Here is a 12,990-nt window from a genome sequence, read left to right on the forward strand (position 1 = left end):
CATAGGAGGGACAAATGAAAAGAACCAAAAGACAATTGCATTCTACACCACTTGGCATCTCTAATGCAACACATCCAATGTGGGGCAAACAACTACTGTAAAGAATCTCTGCCTAATCTTTGATCAGGACTTGTCCTTTATATCCCACGTAAAGCAATTTTCATGGACTATATTTTTTCATCTACAAAACATTTTTTTTAAATCACATCACTCCTGCACTAGCTGCTCTGCACTGGCTCCCTGTAAAATCAAGAATTACATTTAAAAATGTTCTCCTAACCTACAAAGCCTTGATTGGTGATGCACCTGTCATGATTTGGGACTTCTGTTTTTGCCACTGGGGTCATTTGGCGACCTCTGGTGGCCGAAAGACATTATTTCAGTCTTTCTGTTCCACACCTGTTTTCACTTGGTAAAGTTCAATTAACTTTGTTTGACCAGGGTATAAATACCTGGCAGTGTGCTAGACATGTTATCGCGACGTTTGATTATACTTAGTGATCCTCGGTACCCTCTTGTAACGGTTGCTATTCTTCCGTGTTTTGGATTTTGACTCTTGTTTGGATTATACCATTTTTGGATTGTGACTCGGTTTGGATGATACCATTTTTGGATTTGACTCGTTGTTCGGATTATACCCTTTTTGGATTTGACACTTTCGTTTGGATTATACCTTTTTGGATTTAACGATTTTGTTTGGATCTACCTCTTGTGTTCACGTTATTGCCGCTTCAAAGACACGTTTACATTTTGTGAAACTCCGTTGTGACGGAGAGGAACTAAAACAATCTCTTGACTGTACTCTCTGCATCTGGGTCCTCAATTGCCCACTGGGTAAATCGTGGGTTACCACTACAGCGACCCGGGTTTTCTTCCCGACTCCGGTGTCCTGACAGCACCATCATATCTTAAGGAGCTTGTAGTACCATATTTCCCCACTAGAGAGCTGCCTCACTAAATGTGGGGCTACTTGTGGTTCCTAGTCTTAAATAGTAGGATGGGAGCCAGAGACTTCAGGTATTAAGCTCCTCTTTTATAGAACCAGCTTCCAATAACACAAGGTATTTATGTCTGACTGCTTAAAATGGCTCACTATGTCAATCAATAATGTGTTTTGTTTTAATTCACAGTGAGGCTACTGATCCTTGGTGAGATTGTAAAGTCAAACTCTATATTTTACATTTTCCCTCAACTATATATTGAGTGTACGTTCATAGCCGTAATACAGAGATTTATTAATGCAGAATAAAGGCATTCCAAAACAAGCACACAATGCAACAGTTACAGACCGCACAGTATAAGGAATGCAAATGTTAGCTATTTAAAGCTCTTTGGGCAGTCCCGCTGCTGTCCTGTCCTTATTGGAACTGAAAGATCTGTCAGGATAGAGAGGGGTCCATGTTTGGCCCACAGCGAAGCAGCTGCAGATCCCTTTGGCCGACACACAAGAGCGACAGCTTTCAGTCATCCAGGAGCAGGTGCGGACATCCAGGAAGTGCAGGAGAGTGTTTACGAGATGAAAGTCAGATCAGTAGGCCGTGCCACTTTGCTATTGGCTGGCGTACTGAGCGCATCATTGAGCTCCAATGCTCGTCTTCTGAACTTTTCTCCTTCCCCAAAGTCAACTGTCCAATCAGACGTTTGGGTGATTTCCTAGTCGCGCAAGTCTCATACACAGAAACTTCTATTTTACACTGCTCCAGAGGAAACTCCGGCAGGGAGAACATGAGAACCTCGTTGAAGACAGTGACCAGAGAGCAGGCCACCGCGCAGGTCTTTTGGTACCTCAACTTGCACTGGTTGCGTTGCACACTGATCCTGGCGTACAGAGCTGTCCAACACAGAGAAGGCGGATCAGGAACTGTACTGTATGACGGCTGTAATATTATGACAGTAGTTGTTATTCACCTGCGTCTGAGCCTGTTTCTGTGAGGACCGTTTTGACCTGAAGCAGTCCAATTTCAAGCCTCTGAGAGGTGGGAAGAAACTTTAAAGACAGGAGAACCTCTCCCACCAGATCCTGTCCAGATAGTGGGAAGAGAAATACTTAAGCAAATAATTATCTTTGCAGCATGAACTGTTAACACAAAATAATCTTCATACAATTTAGATTTTCTTTGAGTGATGGTGGTGGGATTTACAGAAAAAAGTAAACAGTGTTGACACATTATAAATAAAACATCTCTTCAATCAAAAATAAATTAAACCAAAAAATGAGAATGTTATAGGTTCCAGAAATTAAACACAATTGTAAAAAATAAATCCGAACTCAATCCCAAATTGAAAATGATTTTGCACATTGAGTTTATATACAAATGCTTAACATAACAGGAGGATAATTTACTGTTCCAATGTGAAATTGTTCTACTCCAAGGACAAGGTTGTCTTTCTTCTACGAACTCTGCAAAGACTCACTTATTTAAATAATATTAACAATAAGACACGGACGCTACGCCGTCACATGTTTTGTGATTTCTTTCCCATTCAGAATTTACCAGAATTCGTCAAATAGCACATTGGTGAAAAAAAAAAAATTCTTTAATTCACCTCAGCTGAAAGATGAGAACCAAAAAAAACTATTTGGGAATGTGCGTGTGTGTGTGTGTGTGTGCGCGTGTATGATGTCCTACTGTACCTTCTGGGGTGTCTTTAAATCTTCTTGGAGCTCCAGAGGGTAGGAGATGTTGAGCTGCCCCAGAGGAACCCTCACCTCTCCCAACACTGTGTGTCTGGAGAATTTATCAAAGTGCCTCACCTGAGATGCACAGAGACACACGAGTCACGCACAAAAAAAAGTTTTCCAGTGATTTGAGAGACACTGAGGGTGAGAAATGGGTCAGTTTACTGCAGTACCTCCATCCTGAGGTTGATGTGATGAAGCTCTTGCATAATGCAGCTGAACTGGTCTCCAAATAAAGGGTTACAACTGCCTTTTACGATGCGAGTCCGCCACTCCTGCAGCACTGTCCACAAGACGGGCGCAGTCCGATCGCCCTGAGAGGGTCACAGCGGTAAAGCCCTTAACACAGTGCAGAGACATACTGCCGTAGTTTCTGTGCCCGACAATTCGTCTTTCGAAGTGACTTGTTGGCCGAAATACTTTACGTGCAGAACTGATGACCAAATTACCTCCTCGTTCGTGCGGTGGGCCACTTCCACTTCCTCAAAACTTGCCCCCATGACTCTCAGCTTAACAAATGGCTGCAGGCTGCACATCTGGCCGGGCACCAGAAGCCCCTCCACCTGCAGGATGGTGACCACCAGCTGGGACTGCGGTTGGTCATAATAGATGGAAAAACGTAGCGATCCGTCGACCTGGTATAAGAGGACGAGTTAGGAAAAGCACACCAGTAACCCAAGGCTAGTATCATACTGCTTGGTGACGATGGACAACTATCTGTGTGGAAAATGTGAACACATATGACTGTTCAGCAACAATAACAAAAAAATCAATGTCTTGAAAAGCTGAACTTAATATGAAATAAGTTAAATGAATCCTATTGCAAAGTATACGTCCATAAACGACATACGCCTCCGATAAAACACAATGAGTAGGAAATACATTTCACACATTTCCTTCCACTTAGGATGCACAAAGGCCATTTCATGTTATGTAATGTATGTATTGGACACCAAAGAACATTCCTAACGGAGCCTTGAATAGTTTTTGAAGATAAAAAGCGCAGAGCAGACTAAGAAAACATTGTTGGTTGATCCTCACGTGACGGACGGGATTATCCAGAGAAGGACTTACTACCTTTTTAATGTCGGCCTGCTCCCCCGAGCCTCCGTCCGCCTTACTGGATCCCGAGAAGGGAACCGAGGCCTGGGACAGATAGCGACTCAGCCAGCGGACCTCTGCGTTGACGTTCTCCGTCTGGGGACCATGCAGGACACACACAACGTTTTACCTCAGCGCTGTTGCTTCTAACTGCGGCACCGACATCTTTTATTTGACTTGTGATGAGCCTCAACTCTCCTTTGTTTGAACAAGTTCATCTTTATTGACACAGACAATGTTGCCAATGTCGAAACAACGGATCTGGACCAAATAAACGCCCAACAGTACAAAATAATCACTTGCATTCAACGTGCCATTGAGAAGTATTGCTAAATCAAATCATTTGAGGACCTTTTAATGTCACCGAGACAGGGGGTGGGGAGGCAACCGCTCACGTGTACTAGAGCAACATCGATGTGTCTCGGCAACATGATAATAGTGCAGCTAAACACATGAATGTTAGGATAGAAGCCTGATGCAGTAGAATGGCCAAAGACTACATATGTCATTACAGTTCTAAGAAAATCTCTTGAAATAAAAATGTAGATAAAGAATCTCTCGCTCCATCCACACCTCTCGAATTCCTTTCGTCTTACCCTCGTACTTGGAGCTCCTGAGCAGTTTCCAACTGTTCTTGTCTTTTCAACCGAGTGCAGGGGATCACTGATGGCTACAATAAAACATTTAATTAAATCAGACACAAGAATACATTCGGTAATTACTTTTTGTGGTCATCCACCTGGCATCAGCAATAGATCCGATCAACTCACCAGCACCGTGCCGGGGGACCGCAGTGTGCGTCTCCGTGCAGCACCTGATGATCTGCCACGCCAAGATGCTGAGCGCCAGCAGAAGAAGAGCGACCGAGACGCCCAGGATGCAGTACTTGACCGGGTCCGAGAACGGCATTCTCAGCTCTCCAGCATTCGACTGCAGCCACTCGGGGGCCGGATAGTCCATCAGCCTAACCCTGACTCTGCAACACAATAAAGACGGAGACCACGTGAGGGTACAATGCATGTAGATTACAGAGCTGTGGGACCACGGAATGGGCCTGTGGGAAGCCATATTGGAGGTCCAGCAATGGAGCAGCATCAATATCTACAATAGAGGATTCCTGTTGGATTCCATCACGACAAGTGGCATTACAGCGGCATATGACAACTTTTGCATACAGCCCTGATCCAGGGCATTCACAGAGGCATGCAGGACCTGGGAAGTGATGTCAGAGCGATCGACCTACATGAGAATGACGTTTATTAAAAACAAAAAGGGGTTTCCTTGGCGCGATGACTCGCTGCTTTTCTGTTGTTGTTTTCATCCCCCTAAAAAAAAAAGATTGCTTTCGGGTTTCAGCGTGACCAACCAATTATAAAACAATGTAAACTCTGTGAAACTTGACCAGGTTGTGAGTAGTCAATTAGCGTGAAATCTAATCTAATCCGTCAATAGTTTGTCCATGACAATAATTTTTCATTACAGGATTTTTGTTCTCTTTTTTTCTGTTCATGTATGCCCCCATGTGAACCTTTCTACATAAGAGTGGTAATATAAGAATCGACCATCTTGAAGATACTCATTTGGACGACAGCATGGCACACATTGAACATATCATAGCAGGAAAAGCACAGGGATAAATAATTGAATGAGTGAATTCCATTTAGCTGCTTCAGTTTCCTACATTTCTCTTAAACTGTAACGGTTTACCGGGACACTTGAAAAGAACAGAGAGACCTTTCATGTCGTTATTAAACACTGACTTTTTGACCTGCGGGCCAAAGCGCACCATATGGATCCCTGTAGGTTCGACTTCAGTTTGAGGTGAGCCATTAACTAGATTAACTTGTGTAAATGTTCATTTAGGGCCTTTAGGGCACTAATAGTTGGATTATTCTCTGAGGAAACAGACAGTTATCTGCCATCAGGTTTAGTCAAATAGCACTTACTCCTCACACTCCATGCAAAACACCATGAACTGTGCGGAGGGGAAACACGACAAAGTTGGAAGTAGTATTAGTATTCATACAAAAAGGAGTAGGCATAACACACGACTATTCAGCTCAAATGAGCTCAGAACCTCGTAAAAAAGAAGAATAAACACAAACACATTTACCTGCAGCGAGGAATAAAAAGTTCATTTTGTTTCTCCTTCAGGAACAAAAGGATCTCCACGTGCAATAAAAAGCTCTCGGAATCTCATGAATAAAAATAACTTGTTTGTCAAAGAAATCCAAAGCAGCGGCTTATCCTAGCAGCTCTCCTGTTAATGCCGCTGTGTGCACACTCCCTCTCCTCTCACTCTACACACACTCACACACACACACACACACAACCAGGCAAACTGGTTTGATAAGATTTGAATGACATTTCAGGGCATGTCCTTATCTCCAGCTCTGTTCCTCTTAAAGATCCACCAGTGAGGCCTCTTCAACAATCCGGCCACTTAGCACCAAAACTATTCTCTACTATATACACCTTAGTCAGAGTGCGCTCTCCTCCACCGTGCACCCGTACCCAAACCAGCAGTGGAGACAGGTGCTGTAAACCGACAGTGATAAGACCCACTAGCCAAGTGACGCTGAATGTCAGTTACCTCACCTCATGTTTTCATTGCCGTCTATTATTATTCTTGAAGGACTGCGAGCACAACTATGGTCAACTACAAACGACCTTCAAACAAATGAAAAAAAGATGTCGAGTCACCCACCCTGAATCAGTAAGTTATTACAAGACCAAAACATGTCGCTCCAAGAATGAGGAAGAAAAACTTTTTGACAAAACTTCTTTGTTCCTCTGACACAGACAGGCGACGACAAGATTTATCGTACTGATTGTCACTAAATCAGCTAAAAGAATAAACATGTGTGAATTGATGACCTCTTTCACTGGAAGAAACACTGATGATGGGAATGTTAAACTTTTAATACAGTTTCACAACAATGATGCTGAAAACTCTAAAGAGTAAAGATCTCAAACTAAATGACAAAAATAGGTAACACATTTCCATTTGACCGTCTTCAAGCAGCAGCCTGAACTATTGCACAGACGGTCTGTAGATAATATTTTAGAAAGTGCCCAACAGTAGAATATAATCACTTGCATTCAAAGTATTGCTAAATCAAATTATTTGAGGAACTTTTAACTGCAGATAATTCACTTTACTTCTGCAAATCCTCACACTACAACCGTAAAACTCAGGAGGTTTTTTTATTAAGACTCACTCAACTAATTCAATTTCAATTCAGTTTATTTTATATAGCCCAATATCACAAATTAGGCTCAGCGGGCTGTTCCAAGCAGGAAACTAAGTCTTTCTGCCTGGTACAACGACGTTGATGTATATGTTAATGTTGCCATTTGAACACAGCTTGGCTGGATGCTTTTGGAAAGCTTATAGATTATGACTGAACTGGCCAAACAGTCCACCGGGTGGACAGTATGTAGGATTTTCTAAAACGCTGTGCTCTCCGAGTCTTTAACTTTGCTAGTTTAACTAGTTGCCGACGATGCTAACTGGAATGAATAGCCATTCAGATCCGTTAGACGCGCTCTTAAGACGAGTCACCAAGGCAAAATCTCTCCCGTATAGTTCAGAAATGACCCGTGATGCTTTTCAGTCAGGCCACCAATCACAGACAGGAGGGAAGAAATGCTCTCCTCCGCACTCAGTGGAGCCTGAAGAGACACACACGAAAAAAATGTGTTAAAGTTATTCGTGACACATGTCAGAACAATGGAGTGTGTTCCAAAAAGACGGATGATGGCCGGTGGACAGGCGCTCTTGTACCTCAGACCCCCCCATGTCAGTGCGGACCCAGCCGGGATCTACAGCAACACAGAGAATCCCATCAGGCTCCAGGTCTCGAGCCATACAGCGACTCACCATGTTCAGGGCGCTCGGAGGGCGGAAGCAGAAACACGTGACTCAGCTACGCCACACAAACCTGATGAGAGTTCTTATGCAGGGTCTGAAATGAAATACCCAACTCCTTTTGAAAAAGGAGCATCCCAACTCCAATCAGACCAAAGCAGAGTTCATCCATCTTGTATGTATATCTTTTGTATTTATATTTATCCAATGGTAGCAATACCTTGGACGTCCTGTAGGGGTACCATTTGAAGTTTTTGGCCAGTTCGCCCCAGTTGAGCGCCACGGAACCGAGCAGAGACGTCATATTAATGACCGCCGCTCTCTGGATGCCCATGCCGCCCGCGCCACCTGCTCCTCCTCTCAATGCAGCTCGTTTCAACAGAGGCAGGAAGCCCTGGGGGGGGGGGGGGGGGGGGGGGGACATGCATTAGAGCTATAACCAATGATAAGTGTCATAATAGATTAATATGTGCATCATCAAATGAACCATTTGCTTCTTTTGTCAGACCAACAACACAAAAGCAATATACACGCACACACATAATGTGTATGTGAGTAAAGCATGTTTAAAAGTTTCCGCCTAGAGAAAGGAGCATTTTCTGCCTTATAAGATTAATTGCAGACGTCACGCTGCCATGAAGCTGCAGCGTGGCCTCGGCGTGTCCTCCGAGCGTCTGATAGTCCGTCCCGGGCTCCAGAGTTTTCTCCCTTCCGTCCATCAAGGTCATCCGTTTGTAGCATAATAATACGAGTATCATGAACATTACCTTGGTGATCATTAGAGGAGCCACGGCGTTGGTGTGGAAGTTTTCGGCCACCACGTTGATCCCTGCGTTGTTGATCACGCAGTTCAGACCCTCCTCTCGCACCAGCCGGCCCACCTCCTCCACACAGTGCTCGATGCTCTCCTGGCTCACTACGTCTAGTGCAGAGACACATGAACAATGACAATCCTCGAAAGTTGAATGAAACAAAATTGGGGGGGGAAATAAAAATACATGCTGAAAGATTTATTAATCATTCAGTTTAACTTCATGTCTCCAGTGCCATGTTTTCAAGGACCAAAATGCATGAGGCCAACAAGTAAAATCTAAAATGAGCGGGCCTTGTGTGTTAAAGTTGAGGTTTAGGTTAGCGTCTATGGTTATTATGGCGTCTTGTTATATATTGTTCAATTATTTTTTCATGTACACTAAAGCATGGTTCTTCTCTGCCTTACCTAAAGTGACGATGTGGATGTTGGGATGTTTCTCTGCCAGCTCCTGAAGTTTCTGGAGGTCAACAAGACATCACGTCGTTGTTAGTTGCTAAATATCCAGTGTGTGTGTGTGTGGTGGGGGGGTCAACGGTATTTCACTAGCTAGTGACGTTACTGGTGTTAGGGTTTAAGAAGCGACCGTTTTAACTGCCGACCGAACGCATCCGTTGTTGTCGTAGTTACGACTGCCGTTAGAAAAATAAGAGGCCGCGTTTCTCAATATGCGTTCTTGGTGCGTACTTCTCTGTACTTGTGTTCCACGAAAACACAAGTACAGAGAAGTACGCACCAATTGTTCCAATTCAAAGTCCACTTCTCGCAAAGCACGGTCAAAATGCCCGGATGTGACTTGATCCTCCCACTTTCCGGAGGATGCATCAGAGGAGACTTGTGCATACTTTGGCCAGCCGATATCCCAGAATATAGCGGAGGAGAAAATAAAGTACTGACAGTTGACTTTTTATAAATACTACTGTTGTTGAGTCACGGAATGATATTTTAGGATGTTTTCAGACAAGAAGTTAGTATTTTTTTAAATAAAATCTGTGGTTGGTTTGTTATGATTCAGCTTAATAAAGATCTGCGCCGGAGATTTGAGGTCCTGCTCGCTCTGTGAGCTCCACAGCACCAGGCGGTCAGCGCTTTGTGGCCGCCGAAAGCAGCCTTTTAACTTTTTTAAATGCTCCACTGGCTCTGATGTCTCCGTAACGGTTTAACATGAGATATAATTATTGGGTTTTGGAGGATCTAATGAGCACAAAGAGTTTATTATTTATTCACAGGTAGACTGAGGGTTAAGATTCATAACTATATATATAGGGTTAGGGTTATATATATACATATGTTTTTATTTTGGACACAATATATATACAATTGTGTGTATGGTTATTACATTTTGAATGTTGTGTGTGTATGTGTGTGTATATATATATTAGTGCTGTGAAAAATAACGCGTTAACTCAGTTAATTCAATTACAGGTTTAACTAGTTTTTTTTTTTTTACGCATTTAACGCATGCGCAGAATGAGCTTCCAATCTGTCTGTTGTTGGTCATCGGGACGAAAAAAAAGTCACTTGCAAAATGAGCTTCCAATACACCACTTCAATCTGAACTCTGTCCGCTCTCATGCAGACGGTCTGTTCATCGGTAATGATCCTTCCGCAGGTTCACCTCCGGAAACCTTGTTACGACTTTTACTTCCTGTAGATCAGGGTCTCAACACGTCGATCGCGACCTGCCAGTCGATCACGGCGTAGTGTCGGTAGATCACATGACATTAAAAAGATTGGCCCGCCCCCTGACATGTTCTCTATAGCACGTCTTTGTTCTTTTATTAAACTAAACGTCTGTTGTTGATCGTATCTCCACAGCAGCATGTCATTTCTGTCTCTTCGCGTTGCGTTAACACTTATCGATCTCCGCCTCGCGCCACAGAGCTCCGTGCGCGCGCATCGACCGAGCAAAAAAAGTCACTTGTCAATCTGTCCACCTTTAGATTGTATCATGGTGGAGTTAATGGTTGACAAACAAGAGAAAATGTTCTGTTTAACCCTCCTGTTACCTTTACATTTACGAACATATTTTACCCTCGGGTCAATTTGACCCCAGCAATTAAAACCTCCAGAAAATTATTAGAATTAATATTGCTTCCCAAGTTTAAGTGTGAGGTACTTTATGTTTGTTTGTTGACTACCTAAATAGCCCTTTAAATAAATAAAAAGTTGATATTTCTGATATGTTTGACACAGTGAAAATAGCCTGGGGTCAAATTGACCCCAAAGAACACCGACATTAAACATTGAATGGGGTCAAATTGACCCGAAAGGTAACAGGAGGGTTAAACATTCTGTTTAGGATGAAGATGTATTAATGTTCCATATGGAAGAAAACTGCTAAATAACTGCTGAGTTGCAGCACCATTGTATAGAAGAATGTATAAATGTATATATCCGTCTTTTGTCATAAATCTCTATGTTCTCACAAAATATACCGAGAATATCGGTAATATGTGATTAATCATGATTAATCCACAAAAACCTGTGATTAATCCGATTAAAAATTGTAATCGTTTCACAGCTCTAATATATATATATATATATACACACACACACACGCAATTCAAAATAAAATAATTATATTTAAAGGATAATGAAAACAAACAGGGTTGTCATATTTGTTTTGACTGCAAACAATTATTTACAGTGAGTAATTAGAGTAAACTCAAGAGCAAGAACAGCTGATGTGGTGACGTCATCAAGCCAGCTGCTGTTCCAATCGAAGAAAGACCGTCCTCCTGTTCTTTGGAGTCTGGACTCCCAAGACCAAACTCCAAAGTCCACGCTCCAAAAGAACACAAGTCTGTACTCAGTGTACTTGGAATCGATAAACGCCGAGAGAAAACAGTGTAGCTGTCCTCGTGAATGCCGCTTGGTTTAATGCAGTGTCAAACCCTCTCATATACATAACAATGTATTCAATACAAATTAAACAATGAGGCATTCACGAAGGCAGCTACGTGTTCTCTTATGTTCAACAGCTGTCTGGAACGAACTAACGGGTCCAAGTCACCAGTTAACACGGTCGCTTCTTAAACCGTGACACCGGCCTGATGCGTCTCCACCCTCCTTAGTGCACTGGGCGTCGAGGAGTAACTAACCTCTATTTTACCAAACTAATTGAGCGAAGTGCAGCGCTGCGTGTGGAGAAGTGACAGGGTGGTTAGCTGCGACACTACCTGGAGGTCCATGTTTTTACCTGCGCGCTCGCGGGGTTCCTGCTGGCGGCGATGATCTTGTCGGGGGAGGAGCCTCCACTCGCCAGGCGCTCGACCAGCTGCAGCCCGAGACCTCGGCTGGCGCCCGTCACCAGCACAGAGCCGCAGTTTTGTAAATGCATGGCGCTAGTCATAACGAAACGACCTGAAACTAATGCCCCGGTGGCTCTCTGGCAGGGTATTTATTGGCTCGCGACGGGGGGCTGTCGCGCGACTCCTCCGGCAGGTGGGAGGGTTGCTCCACACGACATCACCTCTAGGGAGGAAAGTTCAATGAGAGTTTATATTTAACAACTGGAAACTGATGGGACTCTGAAATAAAGTTGTTGAAACGTCAGTTGTGTAAAACGAGGAGGAGGGAACAAGGGGCGTATGTAGGATTTAACGAAAGGGGGGGCAAAGCCCCATGGGCAGCGGAACAGTTAGGGTACGTTTGCACACCCAATTTATATTGGGGCCCCGGATATCCATTGTTTCATATCCATTGTTTCATATCCAATGTTTCATCTCCATTGTTTCAGACAGTTCATAAGAAAGTGATCTTGCTCTGTAGTTTTGCTTCATTCAGTATACGATAACACAAGAGACAGGATTTCAGGGTCATAGTGATATTTTATGCTAAAAAAAAGAAAATCATAAGAATGTATTATAATGCAAATAATAGAGATGTCAAGTTATTTCTTGTATTTAAAATTCACTCTTTCACACGCTCTCTCACTGGAGACAGTTTCTAACAAAATAGCTAGCTAGCTTCATGATAGTCTATTGGAGTTATGAATATAGTGTCCATGTGAGAAACAATAGTTTAATTTAATGATGTCATAAAAACATTTAAAATTAAAAGAATTAATGCTAAATTATTTGGGGGGGCTGAAGAACATTTCAGAGGGGCTGAAGCCCCCCTAAAAGGCCTAACGACGCCCCTGGCGGGAACTGAATGTAAACCGTCACACTTTATTGATGTGCTGGACTTTTCTTGCTCGGTTTATACTACCCACAATGCACTGCGCACATACTCCCTCACACAGTTTTGAATCTGATGCATTAACTGTCCATGCTGGATATGTCACGATTGATTTGACCGGGTCGGGTCTTCTTGGAAGAAAAGTGCTCGCGTTCGCTATCATGTCGGGGGGAAAAAAGGTGCATGACGAGAACGCGCGCAGCTTTTGGCCCAAAGATGAATCTATTTTAGGACGCTGATTGGCTACTTTCTACATCAATCATTTATATCTTTAGTCAGTAATTGGCTAAACTGTTTCTGAGACTCTTCTGGGCCATAACGATTCGTCCCCAGTGCAGCTGA

General features: G+C 43.2%; 2 protein-coding genes across 2 annotated transcripts; both read right to left on the minus strand.

Annotated features, from left to right (window-relative positions):
- Positions 1-1,214: 1,214 nt before the first annotated feature.
- syt19 (synaptotagmin XIX) lies at positions 1,215-5,986 on the minus strand. The gene is made up of 9 exons (XM_056415852.1): positions 5,895-5,986; positions 4,552-4,757; positions 4,378-4,451; positions 3,758-3,877; positions 3,130-3,315; positions 2,854-2,994; positions 2,636-2,755; positions 1,909-2,020; positions 1,215-1,831 (listed from the first exon to the last, which is right to left on the minus strand). Exons 2-9 carry the CDS (start codon positions 4,739-4,741, stop codon positions 1,524-1,526), a joined length of 1,251 nt encoding a protein of 416 aa, XP_056271827.1. The 5' UTR covers positions 4,742-4,757; positions 5,895-5,986; the 3' UTR covers positions 1,215-1,523.
- Positions 5,987-7,201: 1,215 nt separating this feature from the next.
- Positions 7,202-11,818, minus strand: si:dkey-12e7.4 (uncharacterized protein LOC558132 homolog). The gene is made up of 6 exons (XM_056415854.1): positions 11,666-11,818; positions 8,872-8,923; positions 8,420-8,574; positions 7,874-8,046; positions 7,569-7,680; positions 7,202-7,456 (listed from the first exon to the last, which is right to left on the minus strand). Exons 1-6 carry the CDS (start codon positions 11,816-11,818, stop codon positions 7,343-7,345), a joined length of 759 nt encoding a protein of 252 aa, XP_056271829.1. The 3' UTR covers positions 7,202-7,342.
- Positions 11,819-12,990: the final 1,172 nt, after the last annotated feature.

This window comes from Pseudoliparis swirei, chromosome 6 (genome assembly GCF_029220125.1).
Source record: "Pseudoliparis swirei isolate HS2019 ecotype Mariana Trench chromosome 6, NWPU_hadal_v1, whole genome shotgun sequence".
NCBI lineage: Eukaryota > Metazoa > Chordata > Actinopteri > Perciformes > Liparidae > Pseudoliparis > Pseudoliparis swirei.

Coding starts and splice junctions, on each gene's coding strand:
- syt19 (XM_056415852.1), bottom strand. CDS start 4,741: ATGGACTATCCGGCCCCCGAGTGGCTGCAGTCGAATGCTGGAGAGCTG. Junction 3,316..3,757: donor AGCAGGCCGACATTAAAAAG/GTAGTAAGTCCT, acceptor CTCTTATACCAG/GTCGACGGATCGCTACGTTT. Junction 1,832..1,908: donor AGAAACAGGCTCAGACGCAG/GTGAATAACAAC, acceptor TGTGTTGGACAG/CTCTGTACGCCAGGATCAGT.
- si:dkey-12e7.4 (XM_056415854.1), bottom strand. CDS start 11,818: ATGACTAGCGCCATGCATTTACAAAACTGCGGCTCTGTGCTGGTGACG. Junction 8,047..8,419: donor CTCCTCTAATGATCACCAAG/GTAATGTTCATG, acceptor CCCCCCCCCCAG/GGCTTCCTGCCTCTGTTGAA. Junction 7,681..7,873: donor TACCCCTACAGGACGTCCAA/GGTATTGCTACC, acceptor CTTCCGCCCTCC/GAGCGCCCTGAACATGGTGA.